The sequence below is a fragment of the Harpia harpyja genome, chromosome 26 (assembly GCF_026419915.1).
Source record: "Harpia harpyja isolate bHarHar1 chromosome 26, bHarHar1 primary haplotype, whole genome shotgun sequence".
NCBI classification, from domain to species: domain Eukaryota; kingdom Metazoa; phylum Chordata; class Aves; order Accipitriformes; family Accipitridae; genus Harpia; species Harpia harpyja.
This window is the reverse complement of record NC_068965.1, coordinates 56,474-83,963: the sequence shown is the minus strand read 5'-3', so window position 1 is coordinate 83,963 and position 27,490 is coordinate 56,474. Positions and strand designations below refer to the sequence as shown.

Genomic DNA, 27,490 nt, shown 5'->3' with positions numbered 1-27,490 from the left:
CCCCCATTGACCCTATAGACCCTCCATTGACCCTGTGAGCCCCCATTGACCCTATAGACCCTCCATTGACCCTATAGAATGCCCATTGACCCCTACAGAGCCCCCATTGACCCTACAGAGCCCATTGACCCTATAGACCCTCCATTGACCCTATAGAGTGCCCATTGACCCTACAGAGCCCCCATTGACCCTATAGACCTCCTATGGACCCTACAGAGCCCCCATTGACCCTACAGAGCCCTCGTTGACCCTATAGACCTCCTATGGACCCTACAGAGCCCCCATTGACCCTACAGAGCCCTCGTTGACCCTATAGAGCCCTCATTGACCCTATAGAGCCTCCATTGACCCTATAGAACACCCATTGACCCTATAGAGCCCCCCATTGACCCTACAGACCCCCCAGCCCCATAGACACCCCCCCCCCTTGACCCTATAACCCCCCCCCATAGCCTCCATACGCACGGATAGGCGGGGTAGATGGGCTGGCACTCCCGGGTGCGGCTACGTGTGGGGCTGGCCCCACACGGGGGGGTGCAGAGTCCCCAGGGGCTCCAGTCTGACCAGTTCCCTGCCACTGGGGGCACAGGGCAGTGTCACCCTATAGGGTTGGGGGGGTATGGGGTACCTATGGAGGGGGGAGGGGGTTCCCTATTGGGGGCAGCAGTGGGTCACTGTGGGGTGGCCGTGGGTCACTGTGGGCTCTCCCATGGACCCCTATGGGGTGCCTGGGGGGCCCTATAGGGCAACTACAGGGTGCTACAGGGTAGTCTCAGGAAGCTATAGGGTACTATAGGGCTGCTATAGAATGCTACCGGGCTTCTGTAGGGCAGCTATAGGGCACCTACAGGGTTCCATAGGGCAGGCTGTAAGTGTTATAGGGCCCCTGTAGGGTTTCATATGGTAGCTATAGGGTAGATATAGGGTGCTATGGGGTACTACAGGGCAGCTATAGGGTGCTATGGGGCTCCATAGGGCAGCTATAGGGTTCCAAAGGACACATATAGGGCAGCTATAGGGCAGCTATAGGTGCCAGGGGGGGAAGTCACTCACGGAGGCAGTGGTGGATGTTGTAGCAGGCGCGAATCTGGATGGTGGCGACCCCCCCCTCCGTGAGGCAGGGGGGGCCCCCCGGCTTGCGCCCCACACATTCCCCCGCGTCCGCCTCTGCTGCCCCACGGTGGGCTCGCAGCTCTGCGTGCCCCACAGCGGCCGCTCGCAGGGGGTCCAGTCGCCCCACGGGCCCCAGTGCTGCACAGCTGGGGGGCACATGGGGGGGGGTCGGGTGGGGCTGTGGGGCACCCCATAGCACCCTCCTGACCCACACTTGGGGGGCATGATAGGGGGGTAATAGAGTGGGTGTCCTATGGGGTGAGTGGCCCATAGTGGAGGGGACAGGGGGCCCTACATGCCCCATGGCACCCCTGACCCACACTTGGGGGGCACCATGGAGGGGGGTTAGGGGGTGGGTGCCCCATAAGGGGGGGGGTCAGGGGCTGCCCCATGGCAAAAGGGGCGGGTTCACATGGTGCCCTATAGCTGCCCCAAAGCAGTGGTCCTGAGTGGCCCACCATGGGGCTTAAGGGAAGCCCCTCCCCTCCCCAGGCCCTGCCCCTCCCCAGGCCCTGCCCCCTATAGACCCCACCCCCAGCCCCACCCCCTGGCCTGGCTCCCACCCCCTCCCAGCCCTCTACCTCCCCAAGCCACTCCCCTCTCTGGTGTGAACCACGCCCCCTCCCTCCAAGCCTTGCCACCTCCCCCAAGGCCCCGCCCCCTCTCCCAGCTGCAGGCCCCCCCGTGGCACACCCGCACCCCCCCCCAGTCAGCAAAAGCCACGCCCCCTTCCCCACACCACGCCCCCTTCCCAGGCCACGCCCCCTCACCTGGGCAGGGCCCGTGGGGTCCACAGACCCCCCTGCCTCATGCTGTTGCCGTGACAACGCCGGCCCCCGTGCTGGGGGGGCGGAGCATCGCAAGCCCGACGCCACGTGACCGCGCCCAGCCCGCACGTTACCGGGCAGGGGGCGGTGGCTGACCACGCCCCCCAGGCACCATCCACTATAGAAGAGGGGAGCAGGGCTTAGGGCTCTGCTGCCATGCCCCCAGTCTGTGGCCACGCCCTCCGTCCTGTGTCCATGCCCCCAAGCCCCTCCCACTAAGGGCCAGGCCCCGCCCACTCACCGGGGCAGGGCGGCAGGGGCAGGGCAGGGTTGGGCGTCGATGGCGTTGCCGGGGCAGGCGGGGCCGGGCGGGTCCGTCGAAGGCGGCGGCGAATCACAGCGACGGCTTCGACTCCGCCTCGGCTTTGACCCCGCCCCCTCGCAGCTCCCCCCCACAGCTGCCCCACGGGCCCCATGGGCCCCACCCGCCCCCCACTGCGGGGGAGGGGGAGGGGCGTGAGGCCCCACCCCCGCCCCCACCAGCCTTCAGACCCCCCTTTTGCCCCTCCCCCTTCCCCCTTGACCCTCCCCTCATCCTGCCCCTCCCCCACTCCCCTCTTTCCCAGCCCCTCCCCCACCCCACCCCTCCCCTTCCCCCTTCTCCCCTCCCCCACCCCGCCCTTGCCCCCCCACCTCCTCCCCCTCCCCCCCACTTCCCCCTCCCCTTTCACCCCTCCCCACACTCCCCCTCCTTCCCCCTCCCCAGCCCCCCCCCTCACCCTGCCCCTCCCCCCCCTCACCAGGACACGTGGGGGGCCCGCCCCGACACGCCCGTGTCTCCCGGGCCCCGCCTGGGCCCGCAGCCCCCCCCGCAGCGAGGGGCGGGGTCAGTGCACGCCCGGCTCCGCCCCTGCGTCCCTGCCCCACACGTCACCGAACACTCGCCCCACGGCGACCACGGGGTCCAGCCCCCCGCCTCTGGGGGCAAAGGCCAGGGGTCACTCCCCATGGCCACCCCCACGGCCCCCAAATGTCCCCCCGATGGCCCCCGAATCTCCCCCCATCCCCCCCCCAACGTCCCCCCCAGTGTCCCCGCCCCCCAATGTCATCCCCCCAATGTCCCCAACATCCCCACCCCCAATCTCCCCCATCCCCCAACGCTCCCCGACGTCCCCGATGTCCCCCCCGCCCCCTCAATGTCCCCAAATGTACCCGATCTCCCCCCATCCCCCAACATCCCCAATGTCCCCCCAGATGTCCCCAAACGTCCCCAACGTCCCCACCCCCAAGTGTCCCCCAATCTCCCCCCAGCCCCGCCAGTGTCCCCCCAATGTCCCCCCCCGATGACATCCCCGATGTCCCACCAGGACAGCAGGGGAGGTGACACGCCCGCAGCTGCCACTCCCCGCCTGTCCCCCGGGTCCCCCGCAGGGTCGCGGCTCCGTCCCCGGCGCTGGGTCCCCTCCCTGCAGGTCACCGAGCACCCGCTCCAGGGTCCCCAGGGACCCCACGCGCCCTGTCTGGGGACAGGGGGCACCCGATGGCACCCGGTGGCACCCAATGGCACCTGATGTCACCCATTGGCACGTGGTGGCACCTGGTGGCACTCAATGGCACCCAATGGCACCCAGTGGCACCCATTGGCACGTGGTGGCACTTGATGGCACCTGGTGGCACTCAATGGCACCCAGTGTCACCCATTGGCATGTGGTGGCACCGGGCAGCACTCAATGGCACCCAATGACACATGGTGGCACCCAATGTCACCCAACAGCACCCAGTGTCACCCCACAGCACCCAGTGTCACCCATTGGCACCTGGTGGCACTTGATGGCACTTGGTGGCACCTGGTGACGCTCAATGGCACCCAATGGCACATGGTGTCACCCCAACAGCACCCAGTGTCACCCAGTGTCATCCATTCTGGTGGCACTCAATGGCACCCAATGGCACATGGTGGCACCCAACGGCACCCAGTGTCACCCATTGGCACATGGTGGCACATGGTGGCACCCAATGTCACCCAATGGCACCTGGTATCATCACCCAGTGGCACCCAGTGTCACTTGATGGCACCTGGTGGCACCCAAGGGCACCCAATGGCACATGGTGGCACCCCACAGCACCCAGTGTCACCCATTGGCACCTGGTGGCACCTGGTGGCACTCAATGGCACCCCGTGTCACCCAGTGTCACCCAGTGTCACCCAATGATAGCCCATGGCCTCCAGTGTCATCTGGGCAGGCCTCGTGGGTGGGCGGGGCTTTTGGTGGGCAGGGCCAGAGGGAAAAGGCAGAACCACCTGCAGGGGTGGGTGGGGCCTGGAGTAGGCAGGGCATCGGTGAGGGTGGGGCTTATAGGTGTGGGCGGGGTTTGAGGGGAGCAGGGGTGGATTGGGATGGGTGGGTCCTCAAAGGTGGGTGAGCTTAAGAGCACTGCAGGGACTTGGATTGGGTGGGGTCACATCAGTGGGTGGGGCTTAGTGACATGGGCAGGGCTTGGGGATGGGAACAGGCGTGGCCTTCTGGGAGGGGCGTGGCTTTTTGTGGTGGGCATAGCTACCTGGCTGGGTGGGGCTTTTACCGAAGGGGTGTGGCTGGCTGGGCAGGGCTTGGAGGTGGGCAGGGCTCTGGGTGGGACTGGGTTGTGATGGGCAGGGCTTAGGCAGAGGGTGGGTCCTGGGGTGGGCAGGGCTTGCAGTGGGCGGGGCTGACCGGCAGGTGTGGCAGTGGCCATGGGGGTGGCGCTTGTAGCCATAGGTGGGGTTGAGGCAGCAGTCGGCCAATGGGACGGGTTCATCACCCAGTAGGTCAGCACAGGCCCCACCTCCCCCTTCCTCCTCCAATTGGGCGAAGCACCACACGGGTGTGGCAGCTGCAGGGGCGGGGCCACAGGGGTCATGTGGGGGGGGTTATGTTGGGTCACCACCCAAGTGCCTCCCAGTCCCTCCCAGTGCCCTCCCCAGTTCCCCCCAGTGCTCCCAGTTTCCCCAGTCCCCCTGCACCCTCCCAGCCCCCCAGTGCTCCCAGTACCTCCCAGTCTCTCCAGTGCCCTCCCTCAGTGCTCCCAGTATCCCCCCAGTCCTCCCAGTATCCTCCCAGTACTCCGGGTTTCCCAGTTCCCCTGCACCCTCCAGCCCCACCCAGTGCTCCCAGTCCCCTGTGCCCCTCCCAGGGCCCTCACTGCTCTCCCAGTCCCCCCAGTGCCCCCAGTATCCCCCCAGTCCTCCCAGTGCTCCTAGTTTCCCATCCCTCTGTTCCCCCCAGTGCTCCCAGTTTCCCCCAGTGCTCCCAGTATCCTCCCAGTGCTCCCAGTTTCCCCCCAGTGCTCCCAGTGCTCCCAGTATCCTCCCAGTACTCCCAGTTTCCCCAGTCCCCCTGCACCCCCCCTGCACCCCCCCGCCCCCCACAGTGCCTCCCAGTCCCCCCCAGTACCAGCAGGGACCACCACCCAGTGCAGCGCAGAACAGTGACAGGAGTAGCCCGATGGGCGCCATCGAGGGGACACACACACACTTCCTCTCCCCCCCTTGGGTCCCTCCGCCCTAAGGGGAAGTGGGGGGGGGGACAGCCCACCCACAGAAGGACCCAGGCGTCTGGCTGGTACCTCACCCCTCCCCCCCCCCAAAAAAGGGATCCAGGCATCCGGGAACCCCCCCTCCCCCCCTAAAAAGGGTGACACCCCCTCCCTCCCCCCCCCAAAAGGGCAGCCAGCAGCACCCACAGAAGGACCCAGGCAGCAGGGTGACGGCCCCGCCCCCCCCCCAATTCCAGCCCAAATTCTGCCTTTTTTCACCCATTTATTTAAAAAAAAAAAAAAAAAAATTGGGGGGTGAGGGGCCATGGGGGTGGGGGTCACCCAGGGTCTCCCCCAGCTCTGGGTGACATGATGGGGCGGGGGGACACCCCCATTTCGAGGGGTCCCCAAGGGGGGGTGGGCGTGGCCGCGGGGTGGGCGTGGCCTCAAAGGGGGGGTCCTCAGGGTCCTTCGCTGAAGCGTGTCACCCCCCCGGGGCGGGGGCGGCTGGGAGCCTGGGGGGACGACGACAATGAGGTCACCCAGTGTCACCCAATGCCACCCCCCCCAACGTCCCCTCATGTCCCCCATCATCCCCCAATGTCCCCCCCAGGTCCCCACATCCCCAATGTCCCCCACCCCCCCCAACGTCCCCCCTATGTCCCAGTGTCCCCCAATGTCCCCCATGTCCCCTCATCCCCCCAATGTCCCCCCATCCCAGTGTCCCCCCCACATCCCCAATGTCCCCCACACCCCCAAACGCCCCCCCAATGTCCCCATATCCCAATGTCCCCCCCATGTCCCAATGCCCCCCCATCCCAGTGTCCCCCATGCCCCCCCCATGTCCCAATGCCCCCCCAATGTCCCTGTGTCCCCCCCCCCGACATCCCCGTGTCACCTCCGTCCGCCGCCGGCCCAGCCCGCTCCCCTCCTTCCAGCCCATCGCCTGCAGCATCCGGCACCCAAGGGTGGTCTCGCGGGGGAGCGGACCCTCCGCCTCCCTGCAGCACCCAAGGGTGCTGACAGGGGGCCGGGGGGGTGCCCAACTCCATCGGGGGGGTCCCCAACCCCACAGCACCCGCTTTTGGGGGCTCCCACCCCATAGCATCTGCTTTTGGGGTCCTCAGCGCCCACTTTTGGGGTCTTCTCTGCCCCATAGCACCCGCTTTTGGGGTCCTTAGCAGCCATTTATGGGGTCCCCCACCCCACAGCACCCACTCTTGGGGTCCTCAGCAGCCATTTATGGGGTCCCCCACCCCACAGCACCCACTTTTGGGGTCCTCAGCGTCCACTTTTGGGGTCTTCTCCCCCCCCATAGCACCCACTTTTGGGGTCCCACCCCCCACTTCAGGGTCCCCCACCCCATAGCACCCACATTGAAGGTCCCCAGCACCCATTTCTGGGGTGTCCCCCCCTTCCCCAGCACCCACCCCTGGGTGGGTGGATAAGGATGTAATGGGTGCTCACCCTGGGGTGGGGGGGGGGTCCCCCAAATTTGCGCCGTTTGGGCTCGGGAGGGTCGGGGCCCCCCTGCTTCTCCCGGCGTTCAGCCGCCCGGTCCCGGTACTTCATCTGGGGAGGGGGGGGAGCAGCACCCATGGGTGCCCTCAGCACCCTAGGGTGCCCCCCCCAGCATCCATGGGGGTCCTCCAGTTCCATAGGTGCCCCCCCCATGCTCTTTGGGTGCCCCCCAGATTCCCCCCCCCAGCCTCATGGGTGTCCCCCCAGCACCCCTGGGTACCCCCCCACCCCATAGATGCCCTCCCAGCACCCCATAGATCCACCCATGGGTGCCTTCCCCACATGTACCCCCCCCCCAGCACCCATGGGTGCCCCCACACCCACCTCCATATCTCCCCGGTCCAGCCCCTCGGGGGGGGGCGGGTGGCTCCGGCGCTGCAGCTCCAGGTTTTGCTGGGGGGGGGGGGGGGCACAGAGTTATTGGGGGGGGTCCCTAAAACCTTTAGGGGGTTGCCCAATATTTGGAGGGCCCCACCCAAACTTTTGGGGGTTCCCTAAAATTTGGGGGGGTCCCCAACACCTTCTCAGAGTCCCCAAACCCCCCAGGGGGGTCCCCAATATCTGGGGGGGTCCCCACAATAAGTCTTGGGGGAGCATCCCCAAGACCTGAAAGGGGGGTCTCCAATACCTGGGGGTCCCCAAGTCCTTCTGGGGGGGGTCCCTAATGTTTTGGGGGGGTCCTGAATAATCCAAGGGGTGTCCCCAATATCCAGGGGGGGTTTAAGACCCCTAAGGGGGTTCCCAAGACTTTAAGGGGAACCCGAAGATTTGTGGGGTGCCCCAAAACGTCCAGGGGGGTCCCCAATGTTTGCGGGGGGGTCCCCAAGATCTCAGGGGGGGTCCCCCAAACTTGGGGTCTCTCCAATAGCCCAAGGGGGGGGTCTCCAATATCCCAAGAGGGAGCCCCCCAAGTCCTTTTAAAGAGCCCCAACACCCCCTAAAGCAACATTTCTAGTTCACTGGGGGGTCCCCAAGATCTCAGAAGGGGTCCCCAAAATAGGGGGAGTCCCTAAGTTCTCGGGGGGTCCCCAATACACCAAGGGGGACCCCAACATGGCCTGGGGAGTCCCCCAAACTCTCTTAAAGAGCCCCAACACCCCCTAAAGTGGCTCTTCTAGTTCATGGCAGGGTCCCCAAGATCTCGGGGGGGTCCCCAAAATGGGGGGGTCCCCAATACAGCAAGGGGGACCCCAACATCCCCAGGGGGAGTCCCCCAAGCCCTCTTAAAGAGCCCCAACACCCCCTGAAGTGACATTCCTAGTTCACTGGGGGGTCCTCAAGATCTCACAGGGGTCCCCAAAATGTGGGGGGGTCCCCAAGTTCTTCAGGGGATCCCCAGTACACCAAGGGGATCCCCAACATCCCCGGGGGGGTCCCCCAAGCCCTCTTAAAGAGCCCCAACACCCCCTAAAGTGACATTTCTAGTTCATGGGAGGGTCCCCAAGATCTCAGGGGGGTGCCTAAAAGTTTTTTGGGGGGGGGGTACCTTATGGAGGCCAGAGAGCTGCTGGTGGCGGAGCAGGGCTTCCTTACTAGGAAACTGGCGGCGGCAGAGGAGGCAGGCCAGTTTGTGCCAGTCGGTGAGGGGCTCACCGGGACGGTCAGGACCGCGCTCGCCCTCTTCCTCGCTCTCACTCTCCCCGCTGTAAGCGGCCACTAACCCCCGGGGGGGGCTCTATGGTGGGGTGGGGAAGAAAGGGGTTAGGGGGGCACTCAGGCACCCAAGAGTTCAGGGAGGGAGACCCAGGAGGTCAGGGGTACCCAGGAGTTTGGGTAAGGGAGGGGTGGGAAGAGGGAGGAGGGGGGGTTTCGGCACCCGGGTATCGGGGGGGGGGCACCCATGGGTGCAGGCGTTGGGGCTTACCAGCCGCTCGTCGCTCGTCAGTTTGGGAAGCTCCATGGGTGGGTGCTGCCGCTCGGTCAGAGCACCCTGGGGTGGGGGGTGGGGGGTCAGGGGGGCACCCATGGGTGTTGCGGGATGGGGGTAGGGGGTGCTTGTTGCAGCCCCAAGGTGCCCCCACAGCTCTCCCATTGCAACCCCCGCCACCATGGCCAGCACCCACTGCGCCCCCCCCCCACCCCCAGCATTCATAGCCCCCATAGCCCCCCACTGCACCCTATGGCACCCATAGCCCCCCCATGGCACCCATACCCCCCCACAGCACCCCACTGCCAGCACCCATGGCCCCCATTGCACCCTATGGCACCCATAGTCCCTCATGGCACCCCACTGCCAGCACCCACAGCCCCCCAGTGCACCCTATGGCACCCATACCCCCCACTGCCAGCACCCATACCCCCCCCAAGGCACCCACTGCCCTCCCCCCCCAACAATGTAGCATCCATAGCACCTCTTACAGCACCCATACCATCCTACAGACCCCTCCCCATACAGCCACAGCCCCCCCCGGCATGGCAGCACCCATCACCCCCCAGCACCCATGGGTGCCCCTTCTTCCGCAGGATGACGTAGGTGCTGACCCCATAGCCCTTTTTACAGCACCCATCGCCCCCCACAGCCCCCCCAGCCCCTCCCATGGCAGCACCCCTCACCCCCCCCCCAGCACCCATCACCTCCCCCCCCAGCACCCATGGGTGCCACCTTCTTCTCCAGGATGGCGTAGCCGGCATCGGCGGCGGCCGCCTCGCGCCGCTCATCCTCCCGCGGGGGTGGGGGGGGCCCGGCACTGCGCCCGCTCTCCCGCTGCTTGTTGAGGCTGCGTGCCCACCGCTCCATGTCCTTGGCGATCTGGGGACCCATGGGTGCTGTTAGGGTGGGGGGGTCAGGGACCTATGGGTGCTAATGAAGTCTATGGGGACCTGTGGGGGCTCTTGGGGACCCGTGGGGGCTATTGGGGTAGATGAGCTGCTGGGGACCCATGGGGGTTGTTGGGACGGATGGGGACCCATGGGTGCTATTGGGTCGAGTAGAGACCCATGGGTCCTGTTTTGTAGTATGGAGACCCATGGGTGCTATTATAGTGGAGAAGGACCTGTGGGTGCTATTGGGTTGGGTAGAGACCCATGGGTGCTGTTATGTAGCACCGGCACCCATGGGTGCTATTATGGTGGATAAGGACCCACGGGTGCTATTGGGGTAGATGAGGACCCATGGGTGCTATTGGGTTGGGTAGAGATCCATGGGTGCTACTGAGGTGTCTGGGGACCCATGGGTGCTATTGGGACAGATAGGGACCCACAGCAACTGTTGGTGGTCTATGAGCACCCACGGGTGCTATTGGGGTGGATGGAGACCCATGGGGGCTACTGGTGGTCTACGAACACCCATGGGTGCTATTGGAGTTTACAGGGACAACCAGGAGCTATTGGTGACCAATGGGTGCTACTGGGATCTACAAACACCCATGGGTGCTATTGGGGTCTACAGGGACCACCGGGAGCTATTGGTGACCAATGGGTGCTACTGGGGTCTACAAACACCCATGGGTGCTATTGGGGTCTACAGGGACCACCAGGAGCTATTGGTGACCAATGGGTACTACTGGGATCTACAAACACCCATGGGTGCTATTGGGGTCTACAGGGACCACCGGGAGCTATTGGTGACCAATTGGTGCTACTGGGGTCTACAAACACCCATGGGTGCTATTGGGGTCTACAGGGACCACCAGGAGCTATTGGTGACCAATGGGTACTACTGGGGTCTACGAACACCCATGGGTGCTATTGAGGTCTACGGGGACCACCGGGAGCCATTGGTGACCAATGGGTGCTACTGGGGTCTACGAACACCCATGGGTGCTATTGGGGTCTAGGGGGACCACCAGGAGCTATTGGTGACCAATGGGTGCTACTGGGGTCTACAAACACCCATGGGTGCTATTGGGGTCTACGGGGACCACCGGGAACTACTGGGGTCTATGCAGACCTAAAGAGAACCTATGGGTACTACTGACGTCCAGCAGCACCCATGGGTGCTCTCACCACCTCTAGCCACTCCGGGGGGCTGAGGTCCTTCTAGGGCACCAATACCGGGGGGTGGGGGGGTCCCACGGGTGCTGAGAAACAAACCCCGCCCCAAAAAAACCTTTGGGGTGCCATGAGGGGGGTGCGTGGCAGGGGTAGCACCCATGGGTGCTGACCTGTTGAGCCGTCTTCGTCTTGTGCTTCTCCTTCTTGTCCTTGGGTTCCTTGGGGGGTCCAGGGGTGCCGGGGGGGCCGGGAGGGGGCTCGGCAGGGGGGGCCGCAAGGTAGGTGCGACGCTCCCCGTCCCAGTATAGGTACTGGCCTGCCCCTGCGTCGTAGTAGTACTGGGGGGGTTAGGGTGGGGGTCAGGGTGCTGGGTGGGGGCTCCTGCACCCCAAAATCACACCCCACCCCACCCCCCGAGGCACCGACGTCACTCCAGGGAGCTCAAAATGGCAGCCTGGACCCCCCCCAAAATCCTCCCCTCACCCTGGGACCCTAAAATGGGCCCCTGCACCCCAAAATCACCCCCGGGACCCCAAGATTGATCTGCGCACCCCAAAACTGTTCTCTGCACCCCAAAATCACCCCCGGGACCCCAAAATGGCCCCCTGCACCCCAAAATTGATCCCCACATGCCAAAATGGTCCCCTGCACCCCAAAATCAACCCCGGGACCCCCGAATTGGCCCCTGTACTCCAAAATCAGCTCCCTGCACCCCAAAACAAGTCCCTAAATGCCCCCCAAATCCTTGTTTTTCACCCCCAAACACCTCCCAGCCTTAAACCACCATTTTCAGCCCCAAAATAGCACTTTTTTGGCCTAAAATTTGGCTGCAGGGGTTCGAGGGTCCCCCCTGTACCCCAAAATTTCCCCCTGCACCCCAAAACATCCCACTGATCTCAAATAAGCCTCACCCCCCCCAATCTGCATTTTTCACCCCAAACCCCCTCCCAGCCTTAAACTGCCATTTTTCAGCCCCAAAATTTTTGACCCAAAATTTTGCCTGATGGGTGGGCAGGACCCTCTCCACCCCCAAATTCCGCCCTGCACCCCAAAACATCCCACTCCCACCAAGTAAGCCCCAAAACCCCTTGGAGTCCTGAATTGCCTGATTTTTACCCCAAAACCTCTCCTAGTCTTAAATCGCCTTTTCCAGTCCCAAATTTGCCCTGTTTTGACCCAAAAATTTGCCCGATGAGTGGGGGGGGTAACCGGCACCCCGACCCCGCCCCACACCCCAAAACACCCCCCGACCCCAAATAAGCCCCCCAAAATCCTCATTTTTCACCCCAAACATTCCCCAAGCCTTAAACCACCATTTTCAGCCCCAAGTTGCATTTTTTTCACCCAAAACTCGCCCAGAGGAATTTGAGCATCCCCCCTGCATCTCAAAATCCCCACACACACCCCAAAACACCCCCGGACCCCAACGAAGACCCCAAATCCCCATTTTTCACCCCAAAACGCCTCCCAGCTTTAAAACGCCTTTTCAACGCCCAAATAGCACTCTTTTGACCCAAAATTTTGCCTGATGGGTGGGGTGGACCCTCTGGTCCCCCCCCAACCAGCCCCCTGCACCCCAAAACCCCCCCACCTGGGAGTGAGGGTCGTAGTAGAGCCCGGTGAGGGGGTCATAGTAGTAACCCGAGGTCTCGTCGTACTGGTAGGTAGAAACATCCGGCACCGCTGGGGGGGGGAAGGGAGGGTCATGGGGGGGCATTGGGGCCCCCCCAAATTTCTAGGACTCTCCCCAAAATCCTGCAACCCCCCCAAAGACCTTGGGGCCCCCCCCCCAAAGCTCCAGAAGCCCCCCCTAGACCCCCCCCAAAAGTTCCCCTCCCCAGGACCACTCAAAGCCCCCCTTCCCCAAATCTTTCAGGACCTCCCCCTGAATGCTCACCCCCCCCAAAGCACCTCAGGACCCCCCCCAAACTCCAAAGTGCCCCCCCCAAATCTCTCAGGATCCCCCCAAAACCCCCAGCCCCCCCACACCCCCATAGACACCCCCAAAATTCCTCTAACCCCCCCCAAGCCCCCCCAGGACCCCCAGCCCCCCCAAAACTCCCCCACTCACGGTACTGGCCATAAGACTCGGAACTGGGGGGGGCAGCCGGGGGGGGCCCGGGGGGCGCTGGGTTGGGGGTCTCGGCCTTGAGGGGCCCTGTATAGGTCTGGGGGGGGGAGCACCCCAAAATTACCCCCCACCCCCAAATTTCCCTCCTTTTACCCCAAAATCCCCCCTGAACCCCCACACCCCCAATCACCCCCTATTCCCCCTCCCCATTTTGGGGTGGTGTCCCCCCCTCGTTGGCCCCCCCCCCAGTTTGTGCCCACCCCCTTCAGCCCCCCCATTTTTGGGCCCCCCCCCCAATTTTGCACCTCTCAACTGTTAGCCTCCTCCTCTTCTCCCCCCCCCACTTTTAGGACCCTCTCAAAATCATAAGCTCCCCCCAAATTTTGTTCTCCCCCCAAACTTTACCCCCCCACCCCAATTTTTGGGGACCCCCACCCCAAACTTGGCCCCCCCCATTTTTGGGGCCCCCCACCCCCTTTTGCTCCCCCCATGTTAGGGACACCCCCCAACTTTTGGGGTACCCCCACCCCCCCCATTTTTGGGGACCACCCACCCTCATTTCCCCCCACTTTAGCGTGCCCCACCCCAACTTTCGGGTGCCCCCCACCCACTTTCGGGTGCCCCCCCCCTTTGGGGTACCCACCTGGGTAGGGGCTCCCGAGGGGGTTGCGGTGGGGGTCTCGCCAGTGGGGGAGGGGTAAGGGGGGGCGCCAGGGGGGGGCGCGGGGGAACGTGCCGCCCCCTCCCGCCGTAGGGTCCAACCCCGGCACTGCTGGTTCCTCTGTGCCTGGGGGAGAGGGATCAGGGCTGGGTCCCTTCTATAGGGGACCCCGAACGCCTGGGTCCCTTCTATAGGGTCCCTGGGGCTTGTCTGTAGGGTCTGTTGGGTCTCTTCTATAGGGTCCCTAGTTCTCTTCTATAGGGTTCCTGAGGCTTGTCTATAGGATCCCTAGTTCTCTTCTATAGGATCTCTGGGTCCCTTCTATAAGGTCTCCTGGGTCCCTTCCATAGCGTCCCTAGCTCTCTTCTATAGGGTCTCCTGGGTCTCTTCTATAGGGTGTCTGGGTCCCTTCTTTGGAGCCTCCTTGGTCCCTTTTATAGGGTCTCTACGTCTCTCCTATAGGAGTCCTCGGGCGCCTGGGTCCCTTCTATAGGGTGTCCCGGATGGCTGCATCCTTTCTATAGGATCTCCTGGGTCCCTTCTATAGGGTCCTTGGCTCCTGTCTATAGGGTCCCTACGTCTCTTCTATAGGGTGTCCCGGCTGCCTGTGTCCCTTCTATAGGGTCCCTGGGTCCCTTGGAGGGGGGGAAGCACTCACCTGGGGCGGGGCCATCAGCCTTGGCAGGGGCGGGGCCAGACAGGGTGGGGCCAGGGGGTGGGGCCGCAGCACCTTTGAGGTAGGTGGAGCCATAGAGGGCAGGGGTGGGGCCAGCAAAGGTCTCCTCCGATTGGTAGAAGCTGAAGTCACTGGGAGGCTCCTCCCCCCCAGCCCACGTGGTCTCTCCACCCGGGGCGGCCTGTGGGAAGGGGTGGGACCACATTCAGGACATGCCCCTCATCTAGAAAGCCCTGCCCACCCTCCCCTGGCACACCCCTAGACTGCAAGCCCTGCCCAACTGCAACCACGCCCCTTGCCAAGCCCCACCCCAAGCCCCGCCCCATTCACTAAGCCCCACCCACCCTTGGGAACACGCTCCTCCTTTAAAGCCCCTCTGCCAGATTCCAAAGCCCCACCCACCCACTCCAAGCCCCGCCCCTGGGCCCCAGCCCCGCCCCACACCTGAAGCACCTCCCCAGCCTTCATTAGCCCTGCCCCACAGGCTCCGCCCACCCAACCCCCACCTCACATGCCCATCCTTCCCCCACTGCACACCCCTGAAACCCCGCCCCCTCACTTCAAGCCCCGCCCCCTGCAGCCACACCCACCTGGGAGAGCGCCCATTGGGCGGCGGCGATGGCAGTCGAAGCAACGGAGGCGGCGCTGGCGCGGGGCGGGCCCTCCCCTGGCCCCGCCCCCTGCACCTCCCTGGGGGGGGTCAGGGGTGGGGCCTCACCGCAGGGGCGGGGCCAGGCCACCAGGTTGGGTGGGGGCTTAAAGGGTCAGGGCTTTGGCTGTGGGGGTGGGGCTTAGGGGCAGTAGGTGGGGCCTGAGGCCCAGGGTGGGATCAGGTGGGTGGGGCTTCTGTGATGTGGGTGGGGCTTGGGGCAGGACTTAAGAGCTTTGGTGGGCGGCAGCTGTTGTGTAACTTGCTCTCTGGAGGCGGGGCCTAGGCATAGGGTGGGGCTTAGTGTTTGTGGGCAGGGTCTAGTGTTCATGGGTGGGGCTTGGGGCGGAGCCTAAGATTACCCCTAAAGGTGTTCCATAGGCTGAGGCTCGCGGGGGGGGGTCATTGGGGCAGGGGCGGGGCCTAGGCATTGTGGGTGTGGCTTCTGGAAAGGGGGCGTGGCTTCTGACCAGGGGCGTGGCTTGAGGTCAGCCTTAGGGGGGTTCCACGCACTGAGGCTTGCTGGGGGGTGGGACCTCAGGGAAGTGGGGTGGGGCCTATGGCTTGGGGGTGGGGCTTGAGGCTTGGGGGTGGGTCCAGAGGATGAGGGGTGTGTCCTTACCGCTTGGACCCTTTGGCGAACTCCACATTGATGCTCTTGCCGTCGATGTGGAGGGGGGGGTGCAGGGCCTGCAACATCTGCAGCAGCTGGGAAGCCTCCTGCGGGGGGGGGGGACCCGGGTGTCAGGGTGGGAGGGCACCCCCCCAAGGGACCCAAGCACCCCGTTAAGCCCCCCAGCACGGACCCAAACACCCAGCGTGACCCCAAAATAGGGACCCAAGCAGGGACCCAAGGTTTTAGGAAGCACCCAGGTGTTTGCCCCCCCGCCCCCACCCCTAAAAAGGCATCCAGGTATGAAGGGGGGGTGGGGGGGGGCACCCACCACGATGGTGGCGAGTTGGACGAAGGCGAAGCCGCGGTTGAGTTGGGTCTGGCGGTCTTTGATGACACGGACGTTGGCAGCCGAGAGGGCGGCGAAGGGGGCGAGGGCGGCCAAGATGGAGTCCAGGCTGCTCTGGGGGTGCAGGTTCCGCAAGATGATGGCTAGAGAAATTTGGTGGGGGGAGAAATTTGGTGGGGGGGACACACATGACACCCCAAGTGTTAGGGGGCACCCAGGTTTGGGAGAGGCTTGGGTATCTGGGGGGGTGTCCCCTAAGACCCCCGTAACACGCACCAGGACTCCCCTAAACTTCTCTTTAAATCTCTCTGGACCCCCCCAACTCCCCCCTGACCCCCCCACAAACCCCTTAGCCTCCCCAAATTCCTCCCAAACCCCCCACAAACCCCTTAGCCCCTCCAAATTCCCCCTGACCCCCCCACAAACCCCTTAGCCCCCCCCAAGACCTCCCTGAGTCCCTCCAGAGCCCCCTAACCCCACCCAGGACCCCCATAAACACCCAGGACCCCCCCCCAAGACACCCATAACACCCCCTTAGCCCCCCCATAACCCCCCTAGGGCCCCCCCAACTCCCCCCAGACCCCCCCCCCCCCAAAACTCACTGTCATTGGCGTTATCAGCTCCGGGCTCGGTCCCACCTTGGGTCCCACTGGGTGCCCCCCCCAGGGTGGGGCCATAGGGTTGGGGGAGGGGCAGCAGCCCCCCCCCACCCGGTACCAGCTCCGGCCGTGGCCCCCCAGGGCCCCGCTGCTCCGCCTCTGCACCCCAAAATACACCCCCCCCGGTACCCCACGGTCAGCAGCTGAACCCCCAAATTGGGTGGTTGAACCCCAAAGTCTGGCCACTGAACCCCAAAATCTGGTGGCTGAACCCCAAACTTGGGTGGTTGAACCCCAAAATCTGGTGGCTGAACCCAAAGGTCTGGTGGTTGAACCCCAAGATTGATGAATAAACCTCAAATTTGGTGGTTGAATCCCAAAATCTGGTCATTGAAACCCCAAACCTGTTTGCTGAACCTCCAAATTTTGTGCTTGAACCCTAAATTTGCATGGTTGAGCCCCAAAATTTGGTGGTTGAATCCCAAGTCTGGCAGCTAAACGCCAAGATCAGAGATTGAACCCCAAAATTTGGCATCTGAACCCCAAAATTGGGTAGTTAAACCCCAAACAGTGATGAATCCCCAAATTTGATGCCTCTGAAACAAGGGGAGGTCACCTCAGCCACCAAATTTGGGGGTCCTATCCCAAAATGGGGCTGTTGAATCCCAAAATTTCCATTCCCTGCCCCCCCAATTCATTAACCGAGCCCCCAAGTCTCATTTACCCCCAAATTCCTTCCCCCTTCCCATCAGCATTTTTGGGGATCCCCCGCTGGTTTTGGGGACCCCCAGGGCAGTTTTGGGGTGAAAACAGGTAGTTTTGGGACAGCTTAAGAAACTCCAATGAGGTTTTGGTGTGTCTGGGGGGGCGCCCAAATTTTGTGGTGAAATCAAAGGGTTTTGGGGGTGACTCACCTGCTTTGGGGACACCGCACTTGAAGCACTTCTCCCGTCGTTTGAAGTTCTGCACCCCGCACTGCCGGACACCCCAAACCCCCCCCGTCACAAACCAAAATCCTCCGCTGCACCCCCCAGAACCGCCATCCCCCCCCGCCAGGACCCCCAAAACTCCCCTAGGGCTCCCCCAATCCCCCCCAAGATCCCCCAGGACCCCCAAATGCTCACAGGAACCCCCCCATAGAACCCCCTAACCCCCCCAGGAACCCCAAGAACCTGTAATCCACCCCAGGACCCCCATAAACCCTCCCTGGACCCCCCCAAGACCCCCTAACCTCCCCCCAGAACCCCCATAAAGATCCCCCAAAGACCCCCCAAAACCCCCAAGGACCCCCCCCAAGCCCCCCCCAGGACCCCCTGTACACACCCCAGGATGCCTCAGTTCCCCCCCAAGACCCCCTAACCCCCCCATAGACCCCTCAACCTCCCCCAGGACTCCCCCAAGATCTCCCAGGACCCCCCAGGAACTCCCCAGAACCCCCTGACCCCCCCCAAGACCCACATAAACAACCCCCAGACCCCATTAGACCCCCCAAGACCCCCATAAACCCCCCAGGACCCCCTTAGACCCCCATAAACTCCCCCCGAACTGCCTTAGACCCCCCAGGACCCCCATAAATCCCCCCTGGACCCCCATAAACTCCCCTAGAACCCCCTTAGACCCCCCCATAAACCTCCTAAGACCCCCCAGGACGCCCATAAACCCCCCCAGAACACTCCAAGACCCCCACCAGAACCCCCATAAATCCCCCCAGAACCCCCTAACCCCCCTCAACATCCCCATAACCCCCCTGAGGATGTTCCCAGGACCCCCAAGAACCCCCCTAGACCCCACCCAGGACCCCCCCAAATCCCCCCCTTGGCCCCGCCCAAGCCCCCCACCTTGGCGCAGAGCCAGTCCTCATTAATTTTGGGCTTGGGGTCACTGTAGTGGAGGGAGACGCGTTGTCCCAACAAGCTCAGCCCCTGCTGCTGGGGGGAAAGTGGGGGGGGACACGCGCTCACACGAGGGCTCACACGAGGGCTCACACCCATCCTCGCACGGCCCTCGTGGGAGAGCTCATGTGAGGGGGCACCAGGGCTCGCACGAGGGCCGCGTGAAGGGGCACCAGGGATCACGCCGGAGCTCGCACAAGGGCTCTACTGGGAGTTCATACAAGGGCTCGCACGAGGGGGCACGGGGGTTTGCACGAGGGGCCACTGGGGTTCACATGAAGGTTTGCACCAGGAGGCTTGAGAGCTCGCACAAGAGTTCAATCCAGACGTCATACCGGGGGGCACCAGGGCTCGCACAAAGTCTTGCATGAGGGCTCGCACGAGAGGGGCATGAGGGCTTGTACAACGGGGCATGAAGGCTTGCACCAGGGTTTACACCAGAGCTCACACCAGGGGACACGAGCGCTCGCGTACAGGGGTACCGGGAACCACGCTGGAGCTCGCACGAGGGCTCTACCTGGGGCTCGTACAAGGGTTCGCATGAGGGGGCACAGGGGTTTGCACGAAGGGGCACCAGGGTTTGCACTAAGGTTTGCACCAGGGGGCATGAGGGCCTCGCACGAGAGCTCAATCCAGACGTCATACTGGGGGGCACCAGGACTCACACGAGACCTTGCACGAGGGCTCGCACAGGAGAAGCACGAGGGCTTGCACCAGGGCTTATGCCAGAACTCATACTGAGGAGCACCAGGGCTTGCACAAAGGTTTGCACCAGGGCTTATGCCAGAACTCATACTGAGGAGCACCAGGGCTTGCACAAAGGTTTGCACCAGGGCGGCTTGCACCAGGAGGGATGAGGGCCCGCACGAGGGAGCACCAGGGCTCACACCAGCGTTCATACAGGGGGGCACCAGGGCTTGCACAAGGGTTTGCATGAGGGCTCACATGAGCGAGCATGAGGGCTCACACCAGGGCTTGCACCAGGGGCCACCAGGGCTTGCAAAATGGAGGACACGAGGGCTCGCACAAGGCCTTACACCAGAGCTCACACAAGGGGGCACGACAGCTTGAACAAGGGCTCGCACGAGGGCTCACAAGGGCTGCACCAAGGCTCCCAGTAGGAGACATGAGAACTCATACAAGGGCTTGTACGAGGGCTTGTACGAGGAAACACGAGAGCTTGCACCAGGGCTTGCAAAAGGGGACACAACGGGTGGCACCAAGACTTGGACGAGAGCTCGCACGAAGTGGGCACGAGGGCTCACGTGAAGGTTTGCACAAGGGCTTGCACCAGGGGGCACGAGGCCTCGCATGAGGGAGCAGAAGGGCTCGAACCAGAGTTCATAGCAGGGAAGGCACAAGAGCTCATGTGAGGACTTGCATGAGGGGACGTGAGATCTCCCACCAGGGCTCGCACCACCCCTCGCACGGCCCTCGCACCAGGGCTCGCACGAGAGCTTGCACCAGGAGGCAGCAGGGCTCGCAGAGCCATCACAGCAGGGCTCACGTGATGGCTCACACCACGCATGCACGAGGAGACACGGGGGCTTGCACAAAGATTTGCACCACGGCTTGCACCAAGGGACATGAAGCCTCGCACCAGAGCTTGCAAGAGGTGGGCATAACTAGTGGCACCAGGACTCGCACGAGGGAGCACAAGGGCTTGAACCAGGGTTCATACTAGGGAGCACGAGGGCTTGCACCAGGACTCACACCCACTCTCACACAGTCCTTGCACCAGGGCTCATACCAGGGGGGCACCAAGGCGAAGAGGCACGAGGGTTTGCACAAGGAGGGGGGCACAACAGATGGCACCAGGACCCACAGGAGAGCTCGCATGAAGGGGCACGAGGGCTCACACGAAGGCTTGCACCAGAAAGGCACAAAAGCTCGCACCACCCCTCACACCAGGGCTCGCATCACCCCTCCCAAGGGCCTTGCAGAAGGGCTCGCGCAAGAGGACACGAAGCCTCACACCAGAACTTGCACAATTTCTTGCACCAGCGGGTCACACGACTCTCGCAGCGGGGCTCGCACGAGGGCTCACGCAGCTGTTCACACGATGGCTTGCACCAGGGCTTGCACAAGGGGATACAAGAGCTCGCACAAGGGTTTTCACCACGGGGCATGAGAACTCGCACGACGGCTCACGTGGCCCTTGCACCAGGGCTCACACAAGGGCTTACACGAGGGTTTGTACGAGCGGACACCAGGGCTCACGCCCTCGCATAGCTCTCGCACCAAGGCTTGCATGAGGGGGCACAAGGGCTCGCACAAGGGCTCGCACCAGAGCTCGCACCAGAGCTCACAGAAGAGGGCACAAAAGCTCACACGAGGGCTGGCACCAGCAGGCTCGCACGACGGTTCACATGAGGGGGCATCAGAGCACGAGGGCTCGCACGAGGGCACAAAGACTCACACCAAGGCTCGTTCTAGGGCTCATGCAGCACTCGCACCAGGGCTTGCACGAGGGCTCTCACAAGGCTCTCCCGGGGCTTGCACCGGGGCTTGCACCAGGGTGCATGAGGGTCTCACACGAGAACACACAAAGGTCTCGTGTGGCACTTGCGCAAGGGTGCACGAGGGCTTGCACGAGGGTCACGTGTGGGTCTTGCACAAGGGGGCACAAGGGTCTCACATGGCGCTCCCTTGAAGGTGCACACGGGCTCGCACGAGGATTGCACAAGAGTCTTGCAACAGGGTGCACAAAGGTCAAACGTAAGGGTGCACAAGGGCTTGCATGAGGGTTGTGCATGAGGATCACACAAGGGTCCAACACGAGGATCTCACACAAGGATTTTGTATCATCGGTGCTTCACCTAAGAGTATAGAAAGTCTTGCACGAGGGTTGCACGAGGGTCTTGCATGTAAGTGCACGAGGCTCACAGCACTCGCACAAGAGTGCAGAAGAGGTCACACGGGGTCTCGCACAAGAGTGCACAAGGATCTCATAACACACAAGGGATTGCACAAGTCACACAAGGGTTTTGCACAAGGGTCTCAATTCTCACACGAGGGGGCACAAAAGCTCACAAGAGTCTTGCACGAGGGGGCACAACTCGCACACGAAGGTCACACAAGGCTGTCACACATAGGTGCACAAGGGTGATGCATGGCACTTGCACAAGAGTGCACAAGGGTCACATGAAGGTTTCGCACGAGGGTGCGCAAGGGTCCCGCACGAGGGTCTTGCTTGAGGGTGCACGAGGGTCTTGCACAAGGGAGCACAAGAGTACGAGGGTCTCGCATGAGAGCACGTAAGGGTTTTGCAAGAAAGTCTTACACAAGCGTCTTGCATGAGAGTCTCGCATGAGGGTGCACGAGGGTCTCACACAGGAGTCTCACATGAGAGTCTTGCACGAGGGTCTCGCACAAGGGTTACGCAGCCGCAAGGAACAAAAAGGGGACCCAGGCGTCTGGGAGAGGGAACCGAGGCGTCCAGGGTGGGCACGCAGGCATCCCAGAGAAGCACCCATGCATCCCGGAGAAGCACCCAGATGTCCAGGAGGGTACCCAGATGTCCGGGGGGGCAGCCAAGTGTCCAGGGAGGGCACCCAGGCAGCCAGGTGAGGGCCCCAGGCACGCGGGTGGCTCTTCCCCCCTCCCAAGAGGGACCCAAACACCCAGGATTGTCACCCCCACCCTTCCCCCCCACCCCACCCCCCCCACCCCAGAAGGGACCCAGGTGTCCCGGCAGCGACCTGGTTGGCGTCCATCCACCGCGCCGCATCCTGGACGTGGTTAAACTCCACGAAGGCGAAGCCGCGGCTCTGACCTAGAAGGAGCCGGGGGGGGTGGGGGGGGTGGGGGTCAGGGCGAGCACCCGTGGGTGCCCCCGGTCCCCCTAAGTAAAGCATGGGTGCCCCTTGGGATTGTTTAGGTTGGGTATGGGCACCTGTGGGTGCTCCTAGGAACCCTTTGGGAGTTCTTGGGGTGGGGGCGAGCACCCATGGGTGCTCCTGGGACCCCTTGGGTAGGGTACAGGTACCCATGGGTGCTCCTGGGGCCTCCTGAGTAGAGTATAGATGCCCACTGGGACCCCCTGCGTTGGGTATAGGCACCCATGGGTGCTCCTAGGACCTGCCGAAGAGAGTACGGATGCCCCCTGGGCTGAGTATAAGCACCCATGGGTGCTTCTGGGACCCCCCTGGGACTTTTTGGGGTGGGTATGGCTACCCTTTGGATTCCCTGGGTTGGGTATGGGCACCCATGGGACCCCCTGCAGTTGGGGTGCGCACCCATAGGACCCCCGGGGTGTGGTCCAGGCACCCTTGGGTGCACCTAGGACCCCCTGCGGTGGGAATGGGCACCCACAAGTGCTCCTGGACTCCCTGGATAGGGTACAGGCACCCATGGGTGCTCCTGGAACACCCCCAGGACCCATTGGGTTGGTTATAAGCACCCTTGGGTGCTCCTGGGACCCCCTTGAGACCCATTGGGGTGGGGTATGGGCACCCACGGGTGCCTCTGGTATTCTTTAGGTGTGATATGGACACCTGAGTCTTCCTGTAACCCACCTGAGAGCCCTTGGGTTGGGTATGGACACCCATGCGTGCTCCTGGAACCCCTCTGGGACGCCCTAAGTAAACTATGGGCTCCTATAGGTGCTTCTAGGACCCTCTAGATAGGGTATAGACGTCCATGGGTGCTCTCTGGCTAGGGCACAGCACCCCTGGGTGCTCCTGGGGAGGGGACCAACACTCTTGGGTGCTCCTGGAGACAGGACCAACACCCCCGGGTGCTGCCTGACGCAGGTCTAGCACCGCAGGGTGCCCCTTGGGCAGAAGACGGGCACCACTGGGTGCCTCCAGGCAGTGGGATCGGCACCCCTGGGTGCCCCTGAGGATGGGACTAGCACCCCTGGGTGCTCCTGGGAAAGGGACTGGCACCCCTGGGTGCCCCTTGGGCAGGAAATGGGCACCCCTGGGTGCCCCCGGGGACAGGACTGGCACCCCTGGGTGCCCCTTTGCTATGGGTCAGCACCCCTGGGTGCTCCTAGGCAGGGGGTGGGCACCTCTGGGTGTCCCCAACTACGGGTCTGGCACCCCTGGGTGCCCCTTGGGTCTGTGCCAGGCACCCCTGGGTGCTCCCAGTGCACGATATAGCACCCCTGGGTGCTCCTGAGAAGGGCCACAGCACCCCTGGGTGCTCCCTGGGGATGGCATGGGCACCCCTGGGTGCCCCCCGGTGTGGTTCTGGCACCGCTGGGTACCCCTGGGTACGGCACAGCACCCCTGGGTGCTCCTAGGGAGGGGTTGGGCACCCCTGGGTGCCCCCAAGAAACAGGACCAGCACCCCTGGGTGCCCCTAGAACTAGGACCGGCACCCCTGGGTGCCCCTGGGGACAGGACCAGCACCCCTGGGTGCTCCTCAGGAGGGGACCGGCACCCCTGGGTGCCCCTGTGGAACAGGACCAGCACCCCTGGGTGCTCCTGGAGATGGGACGGGCACCCCTATGTGCCCCCCAAGTCCGGCGCAGCACCCCTGGGTGCTCCCTAGGGACAAGACTGGCACCCCTGGGTGCCCCTGGGGAGATGAGAGACACCCCTGGGTGCCCCCAAGTCTCGCACAGCACCCCTGGGTGCTCCCTGGGGATGGGACTAGCACCCCTGGGTGCCCCCGGAGAGGTGACAGGCATCCCTGGGTGCCCCCCGAGTCAGGCGCAGCACCCCTGGATGCCCCTGAAGTGAGGACAGCCACCCCTGGGTGCCACCTAAATCTAGCACAGCATCCCTAGGTGCCCCTGAGGATGCGACTGGCACCCCTCGGTGCCCCTGGGGTGGGGACTAGCCCCCCTGGTGCCACCTGAGTTTGGCACAGCACCCCTGGGTGCACCCTGGGGAGAGGACCAGCACCTCTGGGTGCCCCTGGCAATGGAACCAGCACCTCTGGGTGCCCCTCGGCGTGAGTAAGGTGGGGGCGGACCCAACCCCCTTCCCAAGAGACCCAGGCGGGTGGGTGCCCCCAGAAATGAACCCAAGCACCCAAGCATCCCCCCCAACACCCCAAAAAGGGACCTAGGCATCCGAGTGCCCCCCCACCCATCACCCCAAAATGACACCCAGGGGTTTGGGTGGCCCCCGCCCCCCCCACCAAAAGGGACCCAGGCTCACCTGAAGACTTGTTCCGCATCAGTCGCACCTCACGGGGCTGCACCCCCTGTGCCTGCAGCTGCGCCCGGATCTGGGGTGGGGGAGGCACATGGGACACCCCAATTTAGTGGCACCCGGGTACCCAGGAAGGGCACCCAGGCATCCGCAAAAAGGGACCCAGGTGTCTGAAGAGGGGGGCGCGGGTATACCGGGGGGGACCCAGATATGCGGGGGGGACACGACCTGGGTGCTTGGGACACCCCTAAATCTGCTCGCCCCCCGACCCAAGAGCCCCCAAAATGTCTCCCAGGCACCCAAGGGGGGACCCAGAGAGCCAGCAGCTGGGATGAGGGCCCCGTGAGGGGGCGTGGTCTAAGGAGGAGGAGGTGTGGCTGGCAGGAAAGGGGGCGTGATCAGGACAAAGAGGTGTGGCCACGTGAGAAAGAGGGGATCTGTCCATTAGGAACCATGAAGGTGCCAAGCTAAAGGGGTGGGGCCAAAAGGGGGCGTGGTCTGGGGGGTGGGGTGGGATTTAAAGTGACAGTGTCCCCCCCAAAGGGGGTGGGGCCCCAGCCAAGGGAGGTGGCTAGGGAAAGGGGGCGGTGCTCACCCTCCCTTATAGATGCGTTACAGAGACTTGGCCCCGCCCCCTGTGGGTTGGGATTTAAAGAGCCAGTGCCACTCTCAAAGTGATGCTTAGCTGATGGGGTGTGGCTAATAAAAAAGAGGTGTGGTCGAGGTAAGGGGCGTGGCCAGCCCTAGGGGGCATGGCTAAACTTCCACACAGTGATTAACAATGAGCAGATGCTGGTCCAGGCATATTTAAAGAGCCAGTGCGCCCCTTGGAGAGGCGGGGCTTAGCTGAGGGGTGTGGCTGTGGCAACAGGGTGTGGCCGAACCAAGGGGGCATGGTCAAGACAGGGGGCATGGCTAATCTTACCGAGGGCACCCTGATGGAGACTCAGTGCACACCACCACCGGTAAACAGTGGGATTTAAAGGGCCAGCGTCCCCCTGAAGAGGTGGAGCTTAACCGAGCGGGGGGCAAGTCCACTTTTAAAAAGGGGGTGTGGCTTACGTCATTTTCGGTGGCGGCCTGGGGCAGCATACGGAGCATGACGATGGTGCTGGCCCGCGGCTCCTCCTCGGCCGCTTCCGGACGGTAATCCTGGTCCCGGTAGTCACCATCGGCACCGAAGGGCAATGTTGGGGGGGCTGGGGCGGGGGTCCCGCTTCCGGGGGGGCTCCGAGCCCTCGTAGGAGGCCTGGGGGGGGGGAGGCAAAAAGGAGGCAGGGGTGTCAGGTGGCGGGGGAGGGGGACCCAGGTGTCCTGGAGGTGATCCAGGTATCCAGGAAGGGACCCCGGCATCCGGCACCCACCTGAGGGGGGGTCCCAGGGGCGGGGGGCCCCTCGGGGGGGCCCCCATAGCCACGATAGTCCATGTCGCGATAATCGTGATCCCGCTGGGTGCGGGAGCCTTCTTCTGGGGGGGCAGGGGCCCCACCGTAGCGCCCCGTCCGGTCCCCACGACCCCCCCTGCAGGATGGGGAAGGGGGTCAGGTGTGTCCCCAAATGTCCCCCACCCTCCCTGGGGTCCCCAAAAGACCTCCCCCTCCTTGGGGGTCCCCAAAATGCCCCCCCCATGGGGTCTCCAACGTTCCCTCCCCCCCCAGGGGTCCCCAGTGTTGTCACGCCCCTTGGGGTTCCCCAAAATGTGTGCCCCCCCTCTCCCCCCCGGGTCCCCAAAATGTCCCCTTCCCTGCATGGGGTCCCCAAATGCCCCCCCGAGAGGTCCTCAAATGTCCCCTCCCCCCTTGGGGGGGGTCCCTAAATGTGCCCTCCTGCCACAGGGGTCCCCAATTGTAATCCCCCCCATGTCCCCAGTTTTGGGGTCCCCCCGGATCCCCCCTACCTGCGTTCGTACTCCATGGTGCTGGTACCTGTGGGGAACAGTGTGATTGGGGGGGACTGGGAGGAACTGAGAGGGACTGGGAGGGGCTAAGGGGCAGCTGGGGGGTACTGGGAGGGACTGGGAGGAACAGGGGGGTGCTGGGGGGCTACTGGGCAGCACTGGGAGGGACTGAGAGGTACTGGGGAGCAAGTGGGCAGCAGTTGGGAGGGATTGGGATGACCTGGGGGGAACTGGGATGAAGGGGCGGGCACTGGGATGAGTTACAGGTTAACGGGAAGCACTGGGATGAACTGCGCGGGGTAATAAAAGGCACCGGAGAGGAGTGAGATGAACTGTGGTGGTACTGGGAAACATTGCGAGGTAACTGGGGGCACTGGGAGACACTGGGATGAACTGGGAAGGCACTAGAGGTGACCAGCACAAAATTGGACACAACTGGGGGGTGCTGGAAGGGACTGGGATGATAAGTGGGCACTGGGAGGTACTGGGAGTATCTGGGAGGGTGCTGGGATCAACTAGGGGGGGTACTGGGAGGCATTGTGGGGCAACTGGGAGACACTGGGAGGGACTGAGATAACCTGGGGGGGTCGCTGGAAGGGACTGGGAGGGACTGGGATTAACTGGGGGGGGGGGGAACCTGGGATGAACTGGTGGGGTACTGGGAGGCACCTGGGGGCAACTGGGAGACACTGGGAGGATCTGGGAAGTACCGGGGGATACTGGGAGGCCCTGGGGGGTCACTGGGAGGGAAATGGGATGAACTGGGGGCCACTGGGACCTGCCCCAGCAGTGGGCAACGGAACAAAGAGGACCCCCGCCATGCCCCGCCCACTCATTAGCATACAAGACTCCGCCCTGTCCCGTCAGCCTGCCAGGCCCCGCCCCCTCCGGCAGGCTCCAGAGCCGGACCCCGCCCCCTCACCCCATCTATCCAATCTCCGCCTGCTCCGAGGGCCCCGGTAAGCCCCGCCCGGCCCCGGTAAGCCCCGCCCCACCCCGGTAAGCCCCGCCCCTCCCGTCTAGGCCCCGCCCCTCCCCGGTAGGCCCGGACCTGTCCCCGCCGCTCCGCCGCCGCCGCTCCCGACTAGCAAAATGGCGGCGCCGCTCCTCGCCCGGCCCGCCCCGC

General features: G+C 63.7%; 2 protein-coding genes across 2 annotated transcripts in view; both read right to left on the bottom strand.

Moving 5' to 3' along the window:
• Positions 1-5,383, bottom strand: part of CFP (complement factor properdin) — a 6,244-nt gene extending 861 nt beyond the window's left edge. Inside the window, exons 1-8 of the mRNA XM_052775040.1 lie at positions 5,315-5,383; positions 4,595-4,754; positions 3,245-3,400; positions 2,681-2,858; positions 2,182-2,375; positions 1,884-2,058; positions 1,054-1,259; positions 466-577 (exon numbers count right to left, since the gene is read on the bottom strand). Of these exons, the coding sequence (XP_052631000.1) occupies positions 466-577; positions 1,054-1,259; positions 1,884-2,058; positions 2,182-2,356 (668 nt within the window). The 5' untranslated portion in view covers positions 2,357-2,375; positions 2,681-2,858; positions 3,245-3,400; positions 4,595-4,754; positions 5,315-5,383. The remainder of the gene's footprint in view (positions 1-465; positions 578-1,053; positions 1,260-1,883; positions 2,059-2,181; positions 2,376-2,680; positions 2,859-3,244; positions 3,401-4,594; positions 4,755-5,314) is intronic.
• Positions 4,360-27,490, bottom strand: RBM10 (RNA binding motif protein 10). Its single transcript, XM_052775023.1, is given in 26 exon segments — positions 4,360-4,754; positions 6,282-6,371; positions 6,373-6,397; positions 6,864-6,968; positions 7,242-7,310; positions 8,404-8,592; positions 8,782-8,847; positions 9,520-9,666; positions 11,021-11,188; positions 12,442-12,533; positions 12,922-13,018; positions 13,565-13,708; positions 14,032-14,069; positions 14,241-14,439; positions 14,849-14,948; positions 15,530-15,627; positions 15,852-16,012; positions 16,472-16,627; positions 17,383-17,443; positions 18,307-18,393; positions 22,062-22,135; positions 24,474-24,543; positions 25,530-25,716; positions 25,773-25,988; positions 26,365-26,392; positions 27,416-27,490. Coding segments are annotated over 25 exon segments (3,051 nt in total). The 5' UTR covers positions 26,382-26,392; positions 27,416-27,490.